The 24,954-nt window shown below is 40.8% G+C and overlaps 2 protein-coding genes across 18 annotated transcripts in view; one reads left to right on the forward strand and one right to left on the reverse strand.

Moving 5' to 3' along the window:
- CFAP96 (cilia and flagella associated protein 96) overlaps positions 1–1,138 on the reverse strand; it is a 28,124-nt gene extending 26,986 nt beyond the window's left edge. Inside the window, exon 1 of one of the 7 annotated variants that reach the window (XM_078366157.1) lies at positions 1,089–1,138. The gene's annotated coding sequence lies outside the window, so the exon portion shown is untranslated. Of the gene's footprint in view, positions 1–74; positions 263–676; positions 939–1,088 lie in introns of those variants that run through there. The other 6 variants (XM_035292525.3, XM_035292521.3, XM_008992367.6 and 3 more) reach the window with 6 other exon arrangements.
- Positions 1,139–1,272: 134 nt separating this feature from the next.
- UFSP2 (UFM1 specific peptidase 2) overlaps positions 1,273–24,954 on the forward strand; it is a 29,971-nt gene continuing 6,289 nt past the window's right edge. For 2 of the 11 annotated variants that reach the window (XR_013532759.1, XM_078366147.1), the window contains exons 1-12: positions 1,273–1,314; positions 1,942–2,691; positions 4,845–4,923; positions 7,890–8,073; positions 8,155–8,221; positions 10,801–10,958; positions 11,635–11,827; positions 13,162–13,308; positions 18,351–18,515; positions 18,725–18,849; positions 20,303–20,379; positions 21,838–21,962. Coding sequence is in view for 4 of the 11 variants with exons in the window: in XM_078366147.1 (XP_078222273.1) it covers positions 4,860–4,923; positions 7,890–8,073; positions 8,155–8,221; positions 10,801–10,958; positions 11,635–11,827; positions 13,162–13,308; positions 18,351–18,515; positions 18,725–18,849; positions 20,303–20,379; positions 21,838–21,962 (1,305 nt within the window). In the remaining 7 variants the exon portion in view is untranslated. Of the gene's footprint in view, positions 1,315–1,941; positions 2,692–4,844; positions 4,924–7,889; positions 8,074–8,154; positions 8,222–10,800; positions 10,959–11,634; positions 11,828–13,161; positions 13,309–18,350; positions 18,516–18,724; positions 18,850–20,302; positions 20,411–21,837; positions 21,963–24,954 lie in introns of all 11 variants that reach the window. The other 9 variants (XR_013532761.1, XR_013532760.1, XR_013532757.1 and 6 more) reach the window with 5 other exon arrangements.

The following is a 24,954-nucleotide window of genomic DNA, read 5'->3' on the forward strand; positions in this document are numbered from 1 at the left end:
TCGCCATTAACACTGCCTCTTCGGACTGCTCAGTTTCTTAATCACTCCTTTAACTCCATCACAGTGCCACGTACTTCTTCCAAGCCCTCATCATGCTTCTCTGCTAGGTCATCAGCTTACATTCGTCGTGAGGGATCCTTTCACTAACGGCTCTTTGCCCCATGACACTTGGCTCCACAAGAGCAGGAGCTGCAGCAAGACTGAGGTTTCTCCCTCTCACAGGATCCCGGCGTCCGCACAGCTCCCGGCACACAAGCCAGCCAGGGAGGAGGGGGGGAAGAAATTCTTGCCTAGAACATTCCCACTATTAACTTTTTTTTTTTTTTTTTTTTTTTTAGTAGACACGAGGTTTCACCATTTTGCCCAGGCTAGTCTCGAACTCCTGAGCTCAGATGATCCGCCTGCTTCGGCCTCCCAAAGTGCTGGGATTACAGGCGTGAGCCACCGCGCCCGGCCCCGGCACTACTTGGCTCTTCTTGAGCAACATTTACGAAATCATTTATCCATTTATTTAACATAGACCCTGCAAACCCCTTCGGGCCAGGCTTGCTGGTAAAAACTAGAAACACAGATTTAAGAAGGCACAGATGCTGCCCCAAGGAGCAGCATCTATTCGACGAGAAAATAGTGTATAGCCGAAGTCTGGCACGTTCCCTTGGAAAGGTAAGAAAGGTACCGATAAAGTGTCGTGGGAGGTGAAGAAGGGGCAGAAAAGTGGAGGAGGTGATGAATCTGTTTCCCAGGAAGAAAACGGAGGCTCGGAAGAGGCAGGCATCTAAGGGGCAACACCTGGCTTCGGCGAGGACCAAGTCACCTCTCTCGATGATACCCACTCCGACAGCCGAGATCAGGTTGCCCCAGGTAGTTCAGATTAACCGCGCTGCGGGAGCGGCGACGCCCCCAGCCGCCCGCTAGACGCCGGGGCCGCTGAGCACCTCAGCACGTTCTAGCGTTGATTGTGATGTGTTGCCCTGGGTACGGGAGAATCCATTACAAGCACGCTGCGGGGGGATGCGAGGAGATTCGAGTCCGCAATGAAGAGCACACAGAAGGACGTGTGAGCGTCTGTAGGACAGAAAAGACTTAACTGAGAGAAGTCATCAAACACGTCTTCGGCCACCCGCCTCTCCAGGCAGTCGGAGAGGGGCTGTATTCTGGTACGCTCCGTGACGTATTGCCGCCGAGCATGTCGGGAGTTGTAGTTGTCCTGACCGGGCCCCGCCCCTCGGCTGGCGGAGACGCCACTTCCGGGCCGGACCCCCGGAACCTTTTGGCTGGCGTCAGCGCCCGTGTTACCGCCACGTCGCGGACATGGTGAGTATTTCTGCTCGTTAGCGACCCTCGTGTTTCCCCCGGACTTTGGCAGCTGCCACGAGCCAGGCTCCGCAGCGCCTGAAAGGAGCTGGTCGTGCGAGGGCCCACGATGGCCGCTGCAAGCTCCGTGGACTGGGCGGCCCTCCCTTTCGCCTGTCTCCGCTCTGGGCTGGAGGGAAAGTGCCCCACACACCTGTGCACCCCGCCTCGGCCACCTTGGACGCGCACCCCCGCCCCTCCTCTGTGTGAAAGCATTTTGAGAGACTTTTCGGCGTTTTTGAAGCCTAGGAAGAAAGGTTTAACCTGGGAAAGAGGCGCAACTTTCTTCTAATACATTCTAACATATTCCTCTGGTCCCCCTAGCTCTGTCTCCTGGTTTCCCTCCTGTCTTATTGCTCAGCAAGGCTGTCTAGTCCCTATCCTTAATGTTGGTGCTCTTCAGGGATGCTTTACACCCTATTCGTTCTTCTAAAATTTTATTTCTAAGTTATACCTCTCTCCTGAGCTCCAGACCCACAAATCTGCTAACCGTGCCTTCACTTGGATAGCTCATATGTATTTCAAACTCTGCAAGTTCCAAACTGGTCGTTTTCACCTCCCCACACTCCACACCTGCTCTTCCTCCAGGAACCCCCACCTCTGTAAATGGCACCACCATACACCCTGTTATGCCTGCTCAAAACCTGGAAATCGTCCTTGGCATGTTCCTCTTCTCACCTGAACATGGAATCAGTAATCAAGTCCTATAGATTCTACTTCTAAATGTCTGTCTGTCCTTGGCCTTCCCACCATGAGATCTAACCATCTGGAGTGGTCACCTAACTGGTCTTTTAAGCAGATTTCCACTAATCGATGCCCCTTCCTGGAATGGGCTGTTGCACCTCCACTCATCCTTCAGATCTCAGCTTAAGTGTTACTTCTTCAGAGAGCATCTCGACAAATTTGGAAGTCTAGGAAGACCAGTGCTTTCCTGAATGATGTCTAATGGAATCTTCACAACAGCCCTGGGAAGTTGTATATTTTTCCAGTTTTACAGAAGAGAGACTTCAGTGATTCGTTAAAATATGTAAAATTATACAGTAAGAGGCCGGGTGCAGTGGCTCACACGTGTAATTGCGGCACTTTGGGAGGCTGATGGGGGCGGATCACTTGAGGTCGGGAGTTCGAGACCAGCCTGACCAACCCCGTTTCTACTAAAAATACAAAATTAGCCAGGCATGGTGGTGCGTGCCTGTAATCCCAGCTACTCGGGAGGGTGAGGCAGGAGAATATCTTGAACCCAGGAGGCGGAGGTTGCGCCGAGATCACCCCATTGCACTCCAGCCTGGGCAACAAGAGTGAAACTCTGTCTCAAAAAAATAAAAATAAAATTATACAGTAAGTAGCAGAGTTAAAATTTGCTCTGTTCTGTCTTTATAACTTTTATCTTCAGTATGTTTAAGCATTTTTTATTTAAATGGGCGCATGCTAGTTTGTATGGTAGTATTTTCTTTAACTGACTTCTTATTGATAGCTATTTAAGTGGTTTCCATCTACTTTTTGGTGATGAACAACCATAGGATAAATGTACAACAGTGAAGCTAAATTTGTCCTGAACTTCCTTGTTTCCTTAGAATAAATTCCCAGAAGTAGAATTGGGACACAGGGTGTATGATCTTTCAACAGATTACAATTTTAGAATAAATAAAAACAGTGACCCTTATAGAAATGTAACAAAGATTCTATAAAATGAGAAAAAATGTATTGCTATCTATTTAGTAACGTTCTGAGGATTGGAGTGAGTATGTATGTTAGGCATAGTGCCGTTTACATTTCATTTTATTTTATTTTTTGGAGGCAGGGTCTTGCTGTGTTACTCAGTCTGGAGTGCAGTGGTGCAATCAGGGCTCACTGCAGCATTGACCTCCCAGGCCCAAGCAGTCCTCCCACCTGAACCTCAGACTCAACAGATGCAGCCCACCACACTCAGCTCATGTTCGGTTTTGTCTTTTTGTGGAGATGGGGATCTGCCTGTGTTGCCCGGGCTGGTCTCTAACTCCTGTGCTCAAAGTGTTCCTCCTGTCTCTGCCTCCCAAAGGGAGGATCACACCTGGGATTACAGGTGTGAGCCACTGCACCCTGCCTGCCTTTTACATTTGAAGAGCTCAATAAATGTTAGTACTTACTCATTTATTTAAAAAATAGGGGTCTTAGTGTGTACCGTGGTTCTTCGGCCTGTTTGAGAGATGTGTTTTCGGAATCTGATTAAATTTTTGAAATTTCTTCCCAAAATAAATCTTCATCTCTCTTTCTCCCTGTCTCATTCTCTCGTGTGTGTGTGTGTGTGTGTGTGTGTGTGTATGCATATATGTCTGTCAATACATGTCATTTGTCATATATCATCAACTACCTGAAACTCAGCATATAGCTCCAAGTTAAGAACTGATGAGTTCCGTTTCGAAGTGCTTTTTTCCCTTTGTAAGTTGTCAGCATTGTCCTGTGCCCTTTAATTTTCAGCAAAAACATGATTTTCTTATGGCTATATGAGATTCGGATTTATTTAACCAGTCTCCTGTTGTTGGCAGTTAGGTTACTATCCTTATACCCGAATCTTTGTGCGTTTTCCAGATTTTTCTTAGACTAGGTCTAAGATTCTAAGTGCATAATCACTGTATCAAACCTATGATTAGAAATCTTTGATTCTTTCTGCCATATTCTGTGAAGAATTGCACCAGTGGATACTCCCACCCTCAGTATTAGTTTCCTCTCATTGTCTTGACTCCCTGGTACTATCATCTTGGGTTCAGTGCCTTGTCACATTCTTAAATTAGTTCTTACCATTGACGTTCCCTTGTCATTGTTAAATCCATCAAGATTACAATTTAGAAATACTGTCTTAAAGCAGTAGTTCTCACCAGTTCATAGTAGAATCACTGGCATGGGGACATAGGGTGCTTTTAAATAGCCCTGGGTATGGTGGCTCAACCCTGCAATCCCAGCACTTTGGGAGGCTGAGATGGGCGGATCACTTGAGATCAGCAGTTCAATGCCAGCCTGACCAATATTCTGAGAACCCGTTTCTACTAAAATACAAAAATTAGCCAGGCATGGTGATGTATGCCTGTAATCTCAGCTACACGGGAGGCTGAGACAAGAGAATCTCTTGAACCCGGAGGCAGAGGTTGCAGATAGCTGAGATTGCACCATTGTACTCCAGCCTGGGTGACAGAGTGAGGCCCCTGTCTCAAAAAAGAAAAAAAAATCCCTGTGCCTAGGCCTATCCCTTAGACCAAGTAATCAGAATCTCTGATTCTGGGGTACAGCCCAGGTATTGGTGTTTCAAGCTCCCTAGCATGTAGCAAAGATTGAGAACCTCTGATTTAAAAATTTTGGAGTTGATTTTGTTTCTTCCATAAAACAAGGAATTAACTTAAATAATTTGAAGAATCAAGCCTAATTAATGTCTTATAGTAAACTCAATTAGATTCTAATTTATATGAAAATGAGTTGTTTTTTTTCCTGTAAGGCAATTTTGTTTTTTTTTGTTCTAGGTGATTTCAGAAAGTATGGATATACTCTTCAGAATAAGAGGAGGCCTTGATTTGGCTTTTCAGCTAGCTACTCCTAATGGTAGGTCTTCTGAAAAATTCTTTTTTATTAGAAAATTGATAGTGAAATATACTGAGATTATCTCCATTTTGTAAATGAAACTGCTGAGTGAGAGATAGGATAAACTAAGATTATATAGTTAGTAAATGGGACTTAAACTTAGACACCGTGTCTCAGCACACCCACCAGCCCATGGAGTACCTCTGCAAATTATAAAAAGATGTTCCCTTTCTTAAGAAACTTTAATCCCCTCTTCATTAATTGTCACAAGAAATGTAAATATCCACAATGAGCACATTACAGACTTGCAATCGTATGTATAATCCTGAGTCTCCAGAACCCACTCTCTTAAATACTTCCTTATATGGGAGGAGCACAAAAACCCTGTGGGAGAAAAATCGAAAGGGTTTATATGAAGCGAATTCTAGGATGTCTTCTGTTGCTGACTTGAACTGCAGCCACAAACTGAGATAAAGAACATCAGAGGAGGAATGGGATGAGTTGTGTCTGAGATTTGTTTCATTTGGGATGCCAGTGGAAGGTCAAGTACAGATTCCCAGCAGGCATTTGGCCGAGTCAGAAATTTAGAAGAGAGTGGTCAGAGTTGGAGCTAGAGAATGTAATGTCTATTAATCTATTGATTAATGGATTACAGTAAAGTATGTTTCAGTTTATATCAAGTTGTGAAATGTAAGGTTTTATCCATAAAATAACAGTTTCGGGCCTATGTTATTAGTAGTGAGTTGTTTCCTAAAATGTTATTTTATGGATAAAACCTTACATTTCACAACTTGATATAAACTGAAACATACTTTACTGTGATCTTATTCCAAAGTAGAATTAATCCATTAATCAATGGATAATCCAGTAATCAAATGTAAACAAGGACTATAGATACTTTTTACCTGGTAATTAATATATTCAAATTTGTCTTCTGACTTGACTGGATTCCTCCTGTTTACTCGAGTTCTGTCAACACTCAACAAAGGGACTCTCATTAATGAGAAAATATAGAGAATGGAAAAGCTTAACTTTAAAGGCTTCACAATTTTTTTAGGTCACTTTGCCAAATAGTCCTTTAGGGATAAACAGAAGGTAATTTAAGAATGTTTGTCTTTTGTAGTACAGCTGAAAATCTTTAAATTCTACTTTCTGAAACATATCAAGATATTTTAAAATCTGACTTCTTCTGAGTAATCTCTTCTCTACAGTAGCCCCAAAGTATTTATTTATCAAGATACCAATGTGGTCATTTAAAAAATTTTTTAAATACTCTTTTGGCAGAATCAGGTCACTGAATTAATATTTAACTACGGGGTTTAGGAGTATAAGGCTAAGAGGAGCATTTAAAGACTGTCTTTGACTATATCTTCTTTTATTGTTTCCACTGTGGAAACAGAGACGTTTCCAAATTGAATATGTTGAATATTTAAAATACTAAAATACTCAAATTTTTTGAATATTCAAACATATTTTAAGTCTATTCAAAGGAAATCCTTGGAAACAAAAACAAACTGAAGCAAATATCAGGTTGGTGACATAACCATACAAAGAGAAAACCAGCAGCTGTGACTTCAGAACAAAGCACTTTGACTGTATAATCGTAGTGGGAAATAGCCCAAGGACAAAAAGGACCAAGAAATTAAAATGTCATTCAACAGTTGTATTCCTATGAGTAATACATTATTTTAATATTAATTAGAACACTTATACATTACTGATGGGGATATAAAATGGTGCAGCTGCGGTGGAAAACACTCTGGCAGTTCCTGAAAGTGTTAGATACGGAGTTGTTATATGATCCAGAAATTCTACTCTAGATGATCACCCAAGAGAATTGAAAACATCCACACCAAAATGTAACTGATGCACAAATGTTCATGGCAGCATATACATGACAGCCAAAACGTGGAAACAAATGTCCATCAGTTTATGAATGGAAAACAAAATTGGTATATCCATACAATGGAATATCATCCTGCCATAAAAAGGAATGAGGTACTGATTCATGCTACAGTACATGTGAAACGTTATGCTGACTGAAAGAAGCCAGACACGAGAAGCCATGTAACGTGTGATTCCCCTTATGTGAAATGCCCCGTATAGGCAAATCCATAAAGACAAAGGTAGGTTAATAATTGCCATGGGTAGTTTGCTGAGATTCTTTTCATTTTGCATATGGAACTGGGTGAGAGAGAAAAACTGTAAGATCATATAGTCAGTAAATGCATTGAATGGGATTTAAACTTGGATATTGTGTTCCAGTACCCCTGCCAGCCCATGGAGTTCCATGTGCAAATTAGAAAAGATGTAGGGGGTAAGTTAGAAAATTTTCAATTAGAGAAATGTAGGGGGAATGAGAAATGACTGCTGGTAGGTACAGGGTTTCTTTCTGGAGTGATGAAAGCATTCTAGAATTAGTGATGATTATAAAACCTTATGAATATACCAAAAGCCCTAAATTATATGCTTTAAAAGAATGAATGTCATGGTCTGGGAATTTCATCTCAATTTTTTAAGAAGATAGGCAAAAAAATGTTAAGTAATTATTGAATATGGGCCGGGCGCGGTGGCTCACACCTATAATCCCAGCACTTTGGGAGGCCGAGGTGGGTGGATCACGAGGTCAACAGATCGAGACCATCCTGGTCAACATGGTGAAACCCCATCTCTACTAAAAATACAAAAAATTAGCTGGGCATGGTGGCGCGTGCCTGTAATCCCAGCTACTCAGGAGGCTGAGGCAGGAGAATTGCCTGAACCCAGGAGGCGGAGGTTGCGGTGAACCAAGATCGCACCATTGCACTTCAGCCTGGGTAACAAGAGTGAAACTCCGTCTCAAAAAACAAATTATTATTATTATTATTATTATTATTATTGAATATGGGGAGTGAGTACTGAGTTTTACTGTGCTCTACTTTTGTGTATGTTTGGAACCATTCATGTTGAAAATTTGTTTTTCTTCTATTTATATTCTTCTAATTTAGAAATTTTTCTCAAGAAGGCACTGAAACATATGTTGAGTGACCTGTCAACCAAGCTTTCTTCAAACGCTCTCGTGTTCAGAATTTGCCACAGTTCAGTGTATATATGGCCTAGCAGTGACGTCAACACCGTTCCGGGAGAGCTGACCGACGTTTCTGCTTGTAGGAGCATACTGCGCTTTATTCCGTGAGTATGCTGGAAGATTTTTGGAGATGTTTTCAAAGCATCATTTCATATTATAAATGTCTTTGTGTATTAAAAATTTAGATTTGAGCCAGAAGAAGATACAAAACGAAAATTCATGAGAAGGAAAGACAAAAAGTTATCAGACATGGTAAGCAAATCATCTATCTTCTCCACTGATAAAAATGTTAAATCTTTGAATTTGGAACTGAGTGCAATCTTAGAAATAATTTAACCTAACCCTCTTATTATAGGTCAGAATATTGATGTCCAGAAAGATTAAATGACTTGCCAAAAGTTATTATGTAAATTTTACATATGTAAGCTTCTGTCTCATTATAATACATAATCTTAAAAGGGTTTTTTTTTTAAATAATGCTTTCTTTGCTCCCACAAAATAAAACAGCCTAAGTACATTTACAAATTATTTAAAATAAATTAAAATGAGGCTTTCTGAAGTGTGACAGAGTGACACATTGTGCCACATATGACAAACAGTAAATGATTTATTTTTCTTCACACTATTCTTGGTTCTGTTTTTTTTCTGAGATGGAGTTTCACTCTTGTCGCCCAGGCTGGAGTGCCATGGCATGATCTTGGCTCACTGCAACTTCCACCTCCCGGGTTCAGGCGATTCTCCTGCCTCAGCCTCCTTGAAGCTGGAATTAGAGGTGCTCAGCTAAGTTTTGTATTTTTAGTAGAGATGGGGTTTCACCATGTTGGCCAGGCTGTTTCAAACTTCTGACCTCTGGTGATCCACCTTCCTTGGCCTCCCAAAGTGCTGGGATTACAGGCATGAGCCACCACGCCTGGCCAGTTCTGTTGATTTTGAACCAGTATTAATGAGTACCTGCCTCATGTCATAAACTTTAAGAGATATTGAAGATAAAAAAATGGAGACACTTCTTCAAGGCAGGAAGTTGTGTGAAGTTAATATGACTACAGTGTTTCTAGGCTAGTAGAGGGAGAATGTGTGGACGTAAGGCTGGAGAGGTGGGCATGGGCCTCTTGAGAAGAGTCCGAACTGAACCACTAGCTGTGGAACTAGAGAACAGGGAGTGGATATGAGAGATTAGAGATACAATGGATTTTGCTTGGAAACTAACTGGTATGATCAGTTTCTTGCTTGGGTAAACATGGAAGGTAAGGAGGACATGAGGATGGTTTGGGCCATGTTTAAGACCTCAGTAGGATGTACAGATGAGCTGTTAGATTTACAGATGTGGAATGCACAAAATAATTGTGGGCTGGAGAAAATTATTTGAAAATTGCCACTAGTTGGAGCTTGACATTTTGAGGGGTACAGGTGAGTTCTTTTTAAGACTGTTCCTCTTTTGGGGTTTGTTTTATGCTTCCTTCTTATTAGATTCAGGTCATACATTATTGGCAGGAATACCACAGAAGTGATGTGGTGTCCTCAGCACAGCATACTCAAGGGAAACAGCTCTCAATCCTTCCAATTACTGGTGGGGTTAACTTTAGTCACTTACTTAAGATGGTATCCACCAGTTCTCTCCATGGTAAAGGTATTAGTTTTCCTTTATCATTAGTATATTGTGGGAAAGGACTTTGATACTACATGTATATCTTACTGTAATCCTTGTCAGATTTTTACCCACCACTTTTAGCATCCATTGATCTTGTTTGCCAGAATCCAATATTAATGTAGTGATCACAAAGCGGTGATTTTTCTAACTCTGTCATTCCCTTCTGTGTTATCCGCCATGGATTCTTACGTTGTGCAGTGGTGTGTGATCTGGTACCGTCATTAGTCACTTCGATGCTCACATTTTCCAAGGTTTGGCCAGTAGAAGCTTCTTCAGGCTGGCTCCAGTGCCCTGCTAACACTGTGATTTTGAGCGCTCCCTACTTTTTTCCATCAGATGTTCCAGGTACAACATGTGATCTCTGTTCTAGCTGGAGAATTGGTCTCCACGAGCACATACTTTAATGTATTTATACTATCCATGCACACACATGGCACATTCATCTTTATCTGTAAATCACGTTGCTGCCCCCCGCTCCACTTCAACCCTGCGGTTCTTGACCCTTTCCCAGTGAGAAGTCTGACTCCCAGGATCCTCAGTATTTTGCGAAATTTGTTGAGTGGGCATTTCGGAATGGTTGTTCCTTACCCCTGTAAAAATAAAACCTACAAAGTAGAGTTCAGTATTTGTTTATAGTTATTCATGTATTAGACCAGGGGTATATAGTTATCATATATGTTTCAAAGTTCCTTTGGTGTGTGCTTATTTTGTGTTCATTTGATTTTTTTAAAATTTTAATCAGTACAAAAGTGGAGAGAATCATGTACTGAACCCCAGTGAACCTATGCCTGGATTTAACATTTATCCACACATGGCCAGCCTCATTTCATCTTTACTTCCTAATCTCTCTCCCCACATTATTTTGAAGCAGAAAATACTTTCTTTTTAAAATAATATTTGTGCTTTTAATGTTTTTACTGTAGTGTACTATAGTGTATATACTGTCCTGAAAAAGTCCTTTTCCTGGCTGGTCTGAGGGTAGCACGATATCTGAGTTGATGGTTCACAGCCAGTTACAGGCGAACTCCTCGCTCTACTCCTTCACCCCTTTTCACTACTGTACTTGACTAGTCTCTTAAATTTTTTTTCTTAATAAAAAAGACATTTTTAAAGACTTTTTACTTATTCTTTATATTTAGTGTTTAATGTACTACGAGTTGACTGTTACTTTTTATCTATATAGCATCAAATAGTAAATATAGATCTTATGCTGGAAATGTCAACCTCCCTGGCAGCTGTAACACCCATCATTGAAAGGGAAAGTGGAGGACACCATTACGTTAATATGACTTTACCTGTCGATGCAGTTGTATCTGTTGCTCCAGAGGAAACGTGGGGAAAGTAAGTCTTTTTATAGCACCACTGCCACAGTTAAATGAGGGCGCTTCCCACAGTAACCAGAACCCGTGCTTATATATCCCGTAGGCATGCCTAAGGTGTGCTTTTCTCCTTGTGTACTATTAACTGAAGAGCCATCTATTAATTAAATGGTTATTTGGAGGAAGTAGGGTAGCATGCTAAAACCTGGAGGATTGGCTGGGTGCGGTGGCTCACGCCTGTAATCCCAGCACTTTAGGAGGCCAAGGCGGGTGGATCACAAGGTCAAGAGATCAAGACCATCCTGACCAATATGGTGAAACCCCATCTTTACCAAAAATACAAAAATTAGCAGGGCGTAGTGGCGCGCACCTAGAGTCCCAGCTACTCAGGAGGCTGAGGCAGGAGAATTGTTTGAACCCAGGAGGTTGAGGTCGCAGTGAGCCAAGATGGCACCACTGCATTCCAGCCTGGCCACAGAACAAGACTCCATTCTCAAAAAAAAAAAAAAAAACTGGAGGATTTCCCTTTATCCACAAAGAGCAAATACAGTTTCTTTTATAATGCATAATTCAGACTTCCTTTAAAAAACCTGGTCCAATCAAGCTTTTTACTGTGTTAAGGATATGTTAGCTCTGCACTTCTCTTTATTGTAGACACTATAACTTTTGTTAATACACTTATATACTTCCCCCCACAGAGTTCGTAAACTTCTAGTTGATGCAATTCATAATCAACTAACTGACATGGAAAAATGCATTTTGAAATATATGAAAGGAACATCTATTGTGGTCCCTGAACCACTGCACTTTTTATTACCAGGGAAAAAAAGTCTTGTAACAATATCATATCCTTCAGGAATACCAGATGGTCAGCTGCAGGCCTACAGAAAGGTAAAACCAGTTCATTTATTCTTAGAAAAAACAATAATAACTATCATTCATTTGTGTTGAATTTTTTATTTCCAATAAATGCAAGTTATTTTGTGATTTAACTTAAAAGTGTTAATTTAACTTAAAAGTATTAATTTCTGTTCTAATGAAACTTTAAGTATTAATGAAAAAAAATGTTATGTTGAACCTGTATGTAACATTTTAATTTTAAATGTTCAGTGTGGTTCATATTTTCTGTGAAATTTTAATATTTCATATAGAAATGAAAAGGTGCTTACATGCCTAAAGTAGCCGGTATTAACGCATTTCTATAACTTCCACATCTGTAAAGGAGACAAGATTGCAGTTAGGGAAGGAAAATGATAACTTTACTAATTCTGAGCAGGATTTATGGTAATAATACTTCACAGGTAAGGTTATTTGGGATTTATTAGAGGAATTTTGGAGTAAACATGACCAGCATTCCAAGTACTGAGATTTATTGACAAAATTACTGGTTTTGGAGTACATCTTTTTATATGTGGACTTGCTAAGAACACATCAAGGTAGACCATGGAGCATCTTCCTAATCTCTGTCCTTAGGAAGAGATACAATACCCTGACCCTCTGTACATGGAGGTGACTTCAATAGCTACAGCAGCTGATCTATTCAAACCACCAGAATACACAGAAGATTAACAAAGAACATGTCAGACTTTGTAAAGTAACTATTAAATGTTTGTATTCAGTTGAGAAAATGCCACATTTTAAACATATATGTGTCTTTGTTTTCCTGCCATGTTGGCTGGTTTTAGATCCCTAACTTCTACTCTGCAATTTAAGCACTGCCACTTAAAATAGAAAATATTTATAAAGCACTCTAGCCATGGTTTTTTCTAAATACTTTATATGATTATTGTTAATTATAATTTACTCATTTACAAGGCTATTTCTTTTTTGTTTTTGTTTTTTTTTTGTTCTTTTTTTAATTTTTTTTTTTTTTAACTTTTTCATTATTTATTTATTTATTTTTTTTAACAAGGCTATTTCAAAATCAGTCTTTAGCCTGGATATACTTTAACAGACTATGTTATAATAAATAATTATTTTTAAATTATCTCAGTTCTCTTACTCTAACAATTTATATTCATTTTTCTCTTATTTTCATCCTTCAAATGAAAATAAATCTTACTTGGTTTTAGCTCCGTTTTCACCATCTTTGATGTTAGTGAATTAAATCATAAGTGTTTGGAGACTTATAACCCACATGATTTTCTGTGTTTTATAACATCTTTATTTATTTACTGGGAATCTAAGTCACCAACACTCTTTCTATTAATTCCGATTTCTTTTAGGAGTTACATGATCTCTTCAATCTGCCTCATGACAGACCCTATTTCAAAAGGTCTAATGCTTATCACTTTCCTGATGAGCCATACAAAGACGGTTACATTAGAAATCCACATGCTTATCTTAACCCACCCAACATGGAGACTGGCATGGTGAGTTTAACTAATTATTTATGGGAGCCGCTTGATCAGTTGTGTTATCACTTGCTTTTTGTTGGTACCCGGTAGAAGACTTGGTTCATTATATATGTCATCCCTAAACATGAGTTATCACCCATCCCTGTTAACAGACATTGCTTAAGACAGCAGTGATTAACAGTTAATAATAGGTAGTATATACCACATTTCTCTTACTAAAATTCTCTTATTTCTTTAAAGGCTTGTCCCATTTTTTTATTCTGAACCTGAGAAATCATGCTAATTAATGGCATCTACTCAAACCACATTGTAGGATAAGTCTTTTTTTTTTTTTTTTTGAGACAGAGTCTCATTTTGTTGCCCAGGCTGGAGTGCAGTGGTGCAATCTCAGCTCACTGCAACCTCCGCCTCCTGGATTCAAGCAATTCTCTTGCCTCAGCTTCCTGAGTATCTGGGGTTACAGGCACCTGCCATCGCACCTGATTAATTTTTGTATTTTTAGTAGAGACAGGGTTTCACCATGTTGGCCAGGCTGGTTTTGAACTCCTGACCTCAAGTGATCCACCCATGTAGGCCTCCCAAGGTGCTGGGATTACAGGCGTGAGCCACTGTGCCTGACCACTGCAGGATAAGTCTAATGAGGAACTGGGCTTATTTTCTATGTAGCATATACCCGGTTGCCAGGGATATATCCTTACTAAAGGTAGCTTGAAGAAGAATGAATTGGCGGAGGGTGGTGAAGGGTTACTTTAAGGATACATGGAGGCCAGTGAGAAAGGCCCTTATAGGCATCCAAGGTTAGGAATGCCAGGGCAGACAGCTGGGCCTCCTGGAAACAGTCTCTCTCAAGGACTGCGTGGAGACCTTGGTGGCATTTCTGCTGCTTCTGCGTGTGCTTGTGATACCCGCCGGCCTGTCCTTAAACTCGGACTGTTTTCTCAGCCTCACACCCTCCATGTCTTCACTGTTTCAGCTCGTGTGTCACTTTTTCCTGTTCTTCCTTAGCTGCTCAGCATATGCTTCATTCTAACTGCATTTCCTGTTCCCAGCTACCTGGCTAACTCTGCACCTCTCAGTTCAGACTCCCAAGAGAAAGAAAATGCGGCCATCATGTCGTGGCATTTATTAATACCGTCTGAGCATCCAGGAGACTTGTGAGGAAATGCTGAGAATTAAGAGTGATATATGATACAATACCTACCCTAGAGAGTTAGGGCCACGTTTTCCCTTAGTCATCAGCGTGTACTCGGGGCGGCAGATCATCTGCAAAAGCTGTGGGCCAACCGGCTTCCACAGAAAGCTCCTCGCAAAAAGACTAGTTCCTAAGAACCTGGACACACAGAAGGTGTTGAATGAATACTGACTGATTTTTGGCAATAAAATAGGTTCATTATCTCTGTATTATGAAGACATAAGAAAAATGTATACTTTACATATTTATCATGTAATATTTGATACGTACATATAACGTATATGCAAATTGTAAAGCACAGTGGGAAAATGAATACCAGGGAGCCCCTACCTAATTTAAGAAGCAAAACTTTACCAATCTGTGCTCTTCCCTTATCCGTTCTCCTGCCTCCCCAACACAGTTCCAAGAGGAACTGTCATGCGTTTTGTGTTCAACATTTCCTTCCTTTCTGAAAAAGTTTCACCATATATGCTACATATTAGTCTCTGCAGTGTCGCTTTTAATATTGCATATTTTTAACTTTTATAAAAATGGTATCATTCTGTTCGTAGTCCCTGCAACTTGCTTTTTCACTCAGTGTTACGTATCAAAGATTAATCTCTGGTATTTTGTTTAACCATAGTTCAGTTATCTTTGTTTTCCAGGGTTTTTGCTGTTTAGACAATGAACATTCCTGTACCACTCAATACCTGTGTGCAAGTTGTTAACATTTAGCTATTATCTGCTTCGTTTCTCCCTTTTCTTTTCCCTCTGAACCATTTCAAGGAAAGTTACATTATTTACCCTTGAACACTTCGGCACAGGTCTTTCAACAATTAGATTTGCACTGATGAGACAGACTCAGTATGGTTATGATTCGTTATTTTTGATTCCCCCTGGATTCCATTTGCTGATATTTTAGGATTTTTGCATCTATGTTTGTGAATGATACTGGCTAATAATTTTCTTCTCTCGTACTGTTCTTATTTTGCTTTTTGCTTTTTTTTGATGGAGTCTCACTCTTGATGCCCAGGCTGGACTACAATGGCACGACCTCAGCTCACTACAACCTCTGCCTCCCCGGTTCAAGTGATTCCGCCTCAGCCTCTCGAGTAGCTGGGATTACAGGCAGCCACCACCACGCCTGGCTAATTTTTTGTATTTTTAGTAGAGATAGGGTTTCATCATGTTGGCCAGGCTGGTCTCGAACTCCTGACGTCAGGTGATCCACCCACCTCCCAAAGTGCTGGGATTACAGACATTTGCCACCATGCCCGGCCTTATTTTGCTTTTTTATTAGCGATATACTGGCTTGTTGGATGAGTTGGCTTAATGTTCCCTCTTTTTTAGTTTTTTAGATAATTTTTTTTTTTTTTTGAGACAGTTTCACTCTTGTTGCCCAGGCTAGAGAGCAATGGCGTGAAGTTTTTTTTCTTGGTGGTGGTGGTGGTGGTGTTTTTTGAGACAGAGTTTTGCTCTTGTTGTCCAGGCTGGAGTGCCAGTGGCATTATCCCAGCTCACTGCAACCTCTGCCTCCCGGGTCAGGTGATTCTCCTGCCTCAGGGTCCCCAGTGGCTGTGATTACCAGCACCCGCCACCACGCCTGGCTAATTTTTGTATTTTTAGTAGAGATGGGGTTTCACTATATTGGTGAGGCTGGTCCCAAACTCCTGACTTCAGATGATCTACCTGCCTTGGCCTCCAGAGTGCTGGGATTACAGGCATGAGCCACTGTGCCTTGCCAACTGTCTTTCTAATGTAAGGTTTTAAATTTCAAGCAAAGCACTGCTTTTAGTATGTCTTACCCGGTTAATTTGAAGGAGTTTCATTTTGTTCACTTCTAAGTATTTTTTATTTTTCTATTATGGTTTTTCTTTTGTCTATGCATTATTTAGAAGTATTTGTTATGTCCAAATATGTTAGAATATATTTATTTCCTTTTTTCTATTTTAACTGGTTTCTGACTCTTGCCTCCTGATCAGAAAGAATTCTAAGTGAAACTAACTCTGAAATTTATTCAAACTTGTATTTGTTCCCTAAAAAAAAAATCACATACTTGATGGCTTTAAACTACAGAAATGTATTGTCTCAGTTCTGGAGGTCCAAAAGCGGTATCGCCCGGCTGACATCGGTGTCAACAGGGCCACCTTCCCTCCACAGGCTCTTGGGGACAATCCATTCCTTAATGCCTCCAGCATCTGGTGCCTGCCAGCATCCTTTGGTTTGTGGCCCCATCATTCTGATCGCTGATGGGGCCACAAACTTCTCCTCCTGTTCCCCTCTCTTTTAAGGATATATGTGATTGTATTTAGACCCCACTAGGATCCAGGATAATCTCCCCATCTTAAAATCCTTAACTTAATCATATCTATTAATACTTTTTTTTTTTTTTTTTTGAGGCGGAGTTTCGCTCGTTACCCAGGCTGGAGTGCAATGGCGCAATCTCGGCTCACCGCAACCTCCGCCTCCTGGGTTCAGGCAATTTTGCCTCAGCCTCCTGAGTAGCTGGGATTACAGGCACGCGCCACCATGCCCAGCTAATTTTCTGTGTCTTTAGTAGAAACAGGGTTTCACCACGTTGACCAGGATGGTCTCGGCCTCCCAAAGTGCTGGGATTACAGGCGTGAGCCACCGCGCCTGGCCTTTTTCTTTTACTATTTGGCATAGAGGGTGCACTCACAAGTTCCGGGGATTAAGGTATATATACCTTTTGGGAGCCACTTTTCAGCCTACCACAATGGTCAAGTTAGAAATTTTTCTACCTGTGCTTGGGCAGAATATATATTCTCTAATTGTTGGGTAAGGGTTCTATCTTTGCCCCTGTCTCTTCTCACCTAATTTTTAAAACATAATATCAGTTTGGAGCCAGGTGTGGTGGTGTGTGCCTATAATCCCAGCTACTCAGGAACCTGAGGCAGGAGGATCACTTGAGCCCAGAAGTTCAAGACCAACCTGAGCAACATAGGGAGGAGACCCAATCTCAAAAATATAGAAAGCAAAACCCAGATTTTCTAAAAAAAAAAAAGACATATGCATTCTTAGCATTGTAAGTAAGAATTTGTATTATATTAATAATTTATCTTAATTTTTGACCTTAGAGTCATCAAGTAACATACCTGGGCTGTAATCATGGCAGGTTTATAAATCTGCACAGGCTTCTTCCTGTGTCCCATGACATGGACCCCTCATTTGTTTGTTCATTCCTTCATTCCTTCCTTCATTCATTCATTCAGCATTTATTATTCAACAACATTTATATCAGTTGTGTGCAAGCGTGTTGTAGAAGCTTGGGCCCAAAAGTGAATAAGACGCAGTGTATGTGCTCACTGAGCTCACTATTACTGTAGGCAGGCAGATATTTTTTAAATGATAAGTAATGTGTCGAGTAGATATGCTTTGTAAAAACAAAGAGGACAGAGATGACGGGTGAGGTGAGGGTGCGGTGGTGAGGGAACACGTGGGCCATTTGTAGATTGGATGGTCAGGGAAGACCTCTGACATCTCAGTGGAGACCTGAGTGAAGTGAGAGTGCAAGCTGAACACTTAATTTGGAAAAAAAAAAAGAGTTCCAGGCCAAGAGATCCATGAGGCTCTGAGGTCATATTGTCCCTGGAATGTGGGAATCAAAAGTAGAGGGAGCAATAGGGAAAAGTTTAGGAGATGGACAGGCCAGACAGCAGGTCCTGCTGGGCCCCTCGGTAAGGGCTTTGAACCTCAAATAAGCCAAGAAGGTAAAATGTTAAACCATAGATCTGTGAAGCCATTTTTATAAGGAACTAAAGTAACGGTCTCACTCTAAGAATATTAAAACGTAATTCAGGGTATATACAGAATATGTATTTCTATCTTACGTTAATATTTCACTGTGTTTCTTCTCTGTATACAGGTTTGTGTGGCCCAGGGCATATACAGTTATCATCATTATATGCAGGATCGGATAGATGACAGTGGCTGGGGCTGTGCTTATCGATCTCTGCAGACCATCTGCTCTTGGTTCAAACATCAGGGATACACAGAGAGGTCCATTCCAACACACAGAGAAATTCAGCAGGTACAGAACACACCACTTTAAATTACAATCGACTGTACATTTCATTAGCCTTCAATATTACATCGATGATTTTGTTACCTCATGGCGCAGACTTACTGCTGTTTTGAAGAAAAAATTACTCTTTTACTGGTAATCAGGGGAAATGCCCTAAATATAGTTTTTAATAGCTGTCTTGTGTATGGATTTTTTATATTTTTAAACACATGAAGGCTCTAGTCGATGCCGGCGACAAACCAGCAACATTTGTTGGATCACGGCAATGGATTGGATCTATTGAGGTACAGCTGGTCCTAAACCAATTGATTGGCATCACTTCAAAAATCCTGTTTGTCAGGTAAGGACACTTTAGAAATTAGATTATTTCAAAGTGACAGTCTCTCATTTTCATTAAAATAATAGAACAACGGTGTCTTCCCTTATTTTTATTCCTTTCCCTTCTTCCTTATTACCTCATTGCTTTATAAATCTCATTTTTTTAACCTTAATTTTTTTCAATTTTTTTTTTTGGAAGGCTCTGAGTTTACGAATAAACTTTGTGATGTAATGTATACTTGCATTATCTAGGCCTAATTTTAGCCTAGAAAAGGAAACCTTAAAAATAGATTAACATTGAGTAAAGTCATAAAAATTCTATTAACAGTTTCTTTGTGCTCCAGTCTTTTAAGAAGCTTGAGTTAAATGTTGATCTACGACTGACCTTTTTGTTTACCTCCTGCTCTTTTTCTTCCTAAGATGTTAACAATCCAGTAATATGTCCAAATAACGTATTCATTTTATCTTTTTAAATGTATCTTAACCATAATTCTCATATTAAAATGAGAAACTGTAAATAAATTAAACGTCATTTTCTATGATCATAACCACCTTACTCCTGATTGTATGAGCTTGTTTTAAAATACATTTTCTTAAAAAAAAGAAACAAAAAAACAGAATGCATTTTCTTTTTCTTTTCTTCTTTTTTTTTTTTTTTTGAGACAGAGTTTCGCTCTTGTTACCCAGGCTGGAGTGCAATGGCGCGATCTCGGCTCACTGCAACCTCCGCCTCCTGGGTTCAGGCAATTCTCCTGCCTCAGCCTCCTGAGTAGCTGGGATTACAGGCACGCACCACCATGCCCAGCTAATTTTTTGTATTTTTAGTAGAGACGGGGTTTCATCATGTTGACCAGGATGGTCTCGATCTCTTGACCTCGTGATCCACCCGCCTCGGCCTCCCAAAGTGCTGGGGTTACAGGCTTGAGCCACTGCCCCCGGCCATAAAATGCATTTTCTATAGTTAATTATAGTCACATTGTCCTCATTGTATCAGTACCCAGTGGTTATGGAAATCTGTGGTAAAAAATGACAGACTGGCCGGGCACGGTGGCTCACGCCTGTAATCCCAGCACTTTGGGAGGCCGAGGTGGGTGGATCAGGAGATCAGGAGATCAATACCATCCTGGCCAACATGGTGAAACCCTGTCTCTACTAAAAATACAAAAAGAGCGAGACTACGTCTCAAAAAAAACCGAAAAAACCCGGGACCTCCTTTATGCAGTTCGAGAAGCAGCAGATCAAGGTCTTCTAGCTTCTTTCATAGCACACTTAGTGGCCTTAAGTATTTAGAATTAATGTTGCCTTAAATTGCAAGGTTTAATTGCTCTCTCAGTTCCCTACCACTTAATTTTATTTATTTGCATTTATATATTTTTTCAATAACCCAGAAAAGAAAATAATTTTTTGTCTCCTAGCTCATTATTTGACCTTAGTGTTGAAAGTAGTTCATCTGATAGAAAATGGTTTCTTTCTAGCCAAGGTTCAGAAATGGCCTCTCAAGGACGGGCACTGGCTAATCATTTCCAAAGCGAAGGAACTCCAGTTATGATTGGTAAAGTGTTTCAGACATCTTTTTTGGTAGAGTGAGTAGTATGTAAAACTTACTAATATAAATATTTAATGTTGCATAAAAGCAGTCATTTCAAAAGTTTTGAAATTAACTTTTACACCATATGTATGGATCTCTGGATATTGAAAAAAACGTCCAAGGTGGCTTAAAGGTTAAAAAAAAAAAACATTATAATAACCAGAAGAAGTAAAGGCTGAGAAATGGTAGCTATGTTCAAATAATTAAAGAGCTGAGAGCAGTATTGAAAAGAGGAGGCGGTCCAGCTGAGCTTCATAAGTCATGACTCTGTCACTAACGCTGGCTTTGTGACATTTTACAAATTACTTACCTCTCTGGATTTTATTTGCAAAATAAGAAGATTGAATTAGCTGATCTAAAGCTGCATAATGTGAAGAACAAGACCTGTCCTGTGATGACAGAAGGCACGCTGAGACTAGTGTGTAAGAAATAGAGGCAGAAGTCAGGTAAAATGACTCACACCTGTAATCCTAGCACTTTGGGAGGCCAACGCAGGAGGATAGCTTGCATCCAGGAATTCGAGACTGGCCTGGGCAACATGGCAAGACCTCGTCTCTTCCAAAAAATATATATATAAATTAGCCAGCATGGTGGCGTACGCCTGTAGTGCCAGCTGCTTAGGAGACTGAGAGGGGAGGATTGCTTGAGCCCCGGAAGTGGAGGCTGCCATGAGCCAAGATCATTCCACTGCTCTCCAGCCTAGGTGACAAAAGTGAGACTGTCTCAAAAAAAAAAAAGGGAAATGGAGGCTGATGTCAGCAAAATATCAGAAAGAACTTAATGAGTAGGTCAGGGCCCAGTAGCTCACACCTGTAATCCCAGTATTTTGGGGGGCTGAGGCAGGTGGATCGCTAGAGGCCAAGAGTTCAAGACCAGCCTTGCCAATATGGCAAAACTCTGTCTCTACTAATAATAGAAAAATTAGGCAGGTGTGGTGGCGCACACCTGTAATCCCAGCTACTTGGGCAGCTGAAGCAAGAGAATCGCTTGAGCCCGGAGGTAAAGGTCGCAGTGAGCCAAGATCTCCCACTGTACTCTGGGTGACAGTGCAAGACTCTGTCTCAAAAAAAAAAGAGTAGAGTGCTGTGTCACTGGAGGTGCTCAGGCAGCAGGACCATCTGCCTAGAGAAGCAGCACAGCAGGGACTGTTGCTCTGTTGGGAACAGTTTACGGCCCTTTCTAAATCCAGTTTAGGTAACTATATGGATATGACGGTGGAATATACCTTTTATGTGATTATAGATATGACTGTATCTTTTATGTGTTAAAGCTGTCATTGTATCCATTCACAGTATATCTGACATTGTGGTCCATTTAATGCTATTTCAGATCAGTTAATAGGCAAAGTAATCTGTCTTTTTCAATTGAATAAGCATTTGACATTTGTTGATACCTTATTTGTATTACCTCTTTCTTCTGTAGGGGGAGGAGTTTTGGCTCACACAATACTAGGAGTTGCATGGAATGAGATTACAGGGCAGATAAAGTTTCTGATTCTAGATCCACATTATACAGGCGCTGAAGACCTGCAAGTTATTTTGGAAAAGGTAAGTATCCATTTAACACAAATTGAGACACTCGGCAGAGAACCTAGAAAGGAAGGATCGCAAACTGGCTGGTAACAGAAAGACCCCAAGCCGAGGGCAGTGACCCTGCCTGGGATGAGGCTTTCTGAGGCTGTGGTTAGTAGGCCTCTGAGTAGGGAAGGTGCAGAACAAAGCACACTGCAAAAGACAAAATTTAGGTCAGAGTTTACAGAAACTCTCTCAGTTATTAAACTTAATAGTAGGACAAACACTCATATTCCTTTGGAGATTTTAGAGGTTTCATAAACAAATGTATCAAAGTTTAGCAATGTCTTAAAATAGATGAGTGGAATACATAAACTTCTGAATTTCAGAATGAACCAGAAGATAGCTAAGCGGTATGCTAGACATTATGGAGGCTTGACTAACTTTATTCACATATAACCTGATCTCATTCTATAAAGGGTTTGAAGTTATACATATTTGAGAGCATTTGTTCTTACTTACAATAGCAGATAGAGGAGGTAAAAATTGTTCATTCATAGTTAACCAATTCTCACATATGAAAACTCAGTACCAAGTCTTTTGGAGAAAGTATTGTAAAACATAATGAACTAATTTTAAGTAACATTTATATTCTTTGCCAAATACACTGAAATTGCAGAAAATACATACAATACAAAATGTTTTAATATGTTAGAGTTTTTGGCAGAGCATGGTGGCTCACACCTGTATTCCCAGCACTTTGGGAGGCCAAGGCGGGCGGAACACCTGAGATCAGGAGTTCAAGACCAGCCTGGCCAACATGGTGAAACCCCGTCTCTACTAAAAAATACAAAAATTAGGCAGGACGCAGTGGCTCACACCTGTAATCCCAGCACTTTGGGAGGCCGAGGCCAGTGGATCACAAGGTCAAGAGATCGAGACCATCCTGGTCAACATGGTGAAACCTCGTCTCTACTAAAAATACAAAAAATTAGCTGGGCATGGTGGCGCATGCCTATAATCCCAGCTACTCAGGAGGCTGAGGCAGGAGAATTGCCTGAACCCAGGAGGCGGAGGTTGCAGTGAGTCGAGATCGCACCATTGCACTCCAGCCTGGGTAACAAGAGCGAAACTCCATCTCAATAAAAAAAAATACAAAAATTAGCCGGGCATGGTGGCGGGTGCCTTGTCATCCCAGCTATTCAGGAAGCTAAGGCAACAGAATTGCTTGAACCTGGGTGGTGGACATCGCAGTGAGCCGAGATCGTGCCATTGCACTCCAGCCTGGGTGACAAGGGCGAAACTTCATCCCAAAAAAAAAAAAAAAGTTTTTACTGTGTGTAGTCCAACTCTCTCATAGCCTCAGTATACTAAAGTCTCTTGTTTACAATAAGAGTAAAGACTAACAGGATAGAAATGTGCTGTTACAGTTTTAAGTGTTTTCTATTTCCTTGCTTTCCTCTTTTACAACATTTGGAATTTGAAGTCTATGAAAGGTTTTTGACGGGTACACGTATCTTACTGAATATACTAGCGATATTCCTGTTCTGTAGCAAGGTGTTCATTCATTGTTTATTAAGTACCTCATCAATGCCAGGCACTGTCCTAAGCACTAGCGGTATTAGAAGAGGTTTTTAGGGAGCTAAACACTTTTAGTGTAGGACAGAAAAGGATTCCAAAAAGGACTCTCAATTTAAAAAATGCTATCGGGTGGGTTCACGAGGCCGATCTATAGCGGCACCCTGTAGAAGCAGTGGAAGCCGCACTCCAGGTAGATGAATGTGTCCAGAGCTAGGTGAAGAGGTGAGGCTGGAAGGACACGCCAAGCTCAGTCAAAATGGGTGGTCTTTGTGAGCAGGCGTTTAGATTTTTTTTAAAGGCAGGGAGAAGTCTTAATTATTTTCATCATAAAATTTCTCTTTTCTGGTTGGCTCAAGGGGCTCTGCACTAGATGGGGTTATCTAGATAAGGTTTCTGAACAATTAGAGTGAGGGGTCGTCCCTGATCCCTTTCTCTGAGAATTGCAATCTCCAATTTGCTAGTTCTGTTTCTATGGAACTTTACAATAGCAGAAACCTCCTTGCTCTATTTGTATACACAAGAAACTATGAAGCCAACGTCCTGCCATTAGAACTACTGATTCACTTGACTCCAAGACCCCAGCAGGCGAGAGGAGAGTCCATCTCTGCCTGACCTCTTTACCCTCCTGTGGCGCTTTCCTGTTTGAAATTCCCAGGCTGGTCATTTCACAGGAAAGAAGCATGTGCCAAGCACTGTCACCCTGTACAATCCCATTCTGACACCCTCTCTACCCATTTCTCCTTTAAAAAGTTTAGATCTGGCTACCTGGACAAGGCCTTTAGGTGTAAAAGGATCAAAAAATGGTTAAAGGCTGGGCGTGGTGGCTCACGCCTGTAATCCCAGCACTTTGGGAGGCTGAGGTGGGTGGATCATGTGGTCCGGAGATTGAGACCATCCTGGCCAACATGGTGAAACCCTGTCTCTAGTAAAAGTACAAATATTAGCCGAGCATGATAGTGTGCACTGGTAGTCCCAGCTACTTGGGAAGGTGAGGCAGAAGAATCACTTGAATCTCGGGGGCAGATGTTGCAGTGAGCCGAGATCACACCACTGCACTCCAGCCTGGGCGACAGAGCAAGACTCCATCTCAAAAAAAAAAAAAGTTGAAACAGAGATAGTATGAGTCTTTTTGGTATTTGTCTGTTAAGAAAACAGATTTTAGGACATTAAATTCATAGACAAAGTTTTGCTGAAAGAGATGATAAATAGAGTATTGGTTACCTAGGGAGAGTGGGAGGTAGGACTGGGGGAGGATTTTTTTACTTTTATCTTTTCTTTTTTTTTTTTTTTTAACAACGTGTATCTTATTTAGGAAGGAGTCAGGCCACTGCTTGTCACTCACTGGGTGGTATTTTCAGAATCCTCAGCTAGCCTCCTCGCAGGGATTTCTTGAAGCATTTCATTTGAGAATCATATAATACAGACCAGTTACTGATTTTTTCTTCAA

This window comes from Callithrix jacchus, chromosome 3 (genome assembly GCF_049354715.1).
Source record: "Callithrix jacchus isolate 240 chromosome 3, calJac240_pri, whole genome shotgun sequence".
Lineage (NCBI taxonomy): Eukaryota > Metazoa > Chordata > Mammalia > Primates > Cebidae > Callithrix > Callithrix jacchus.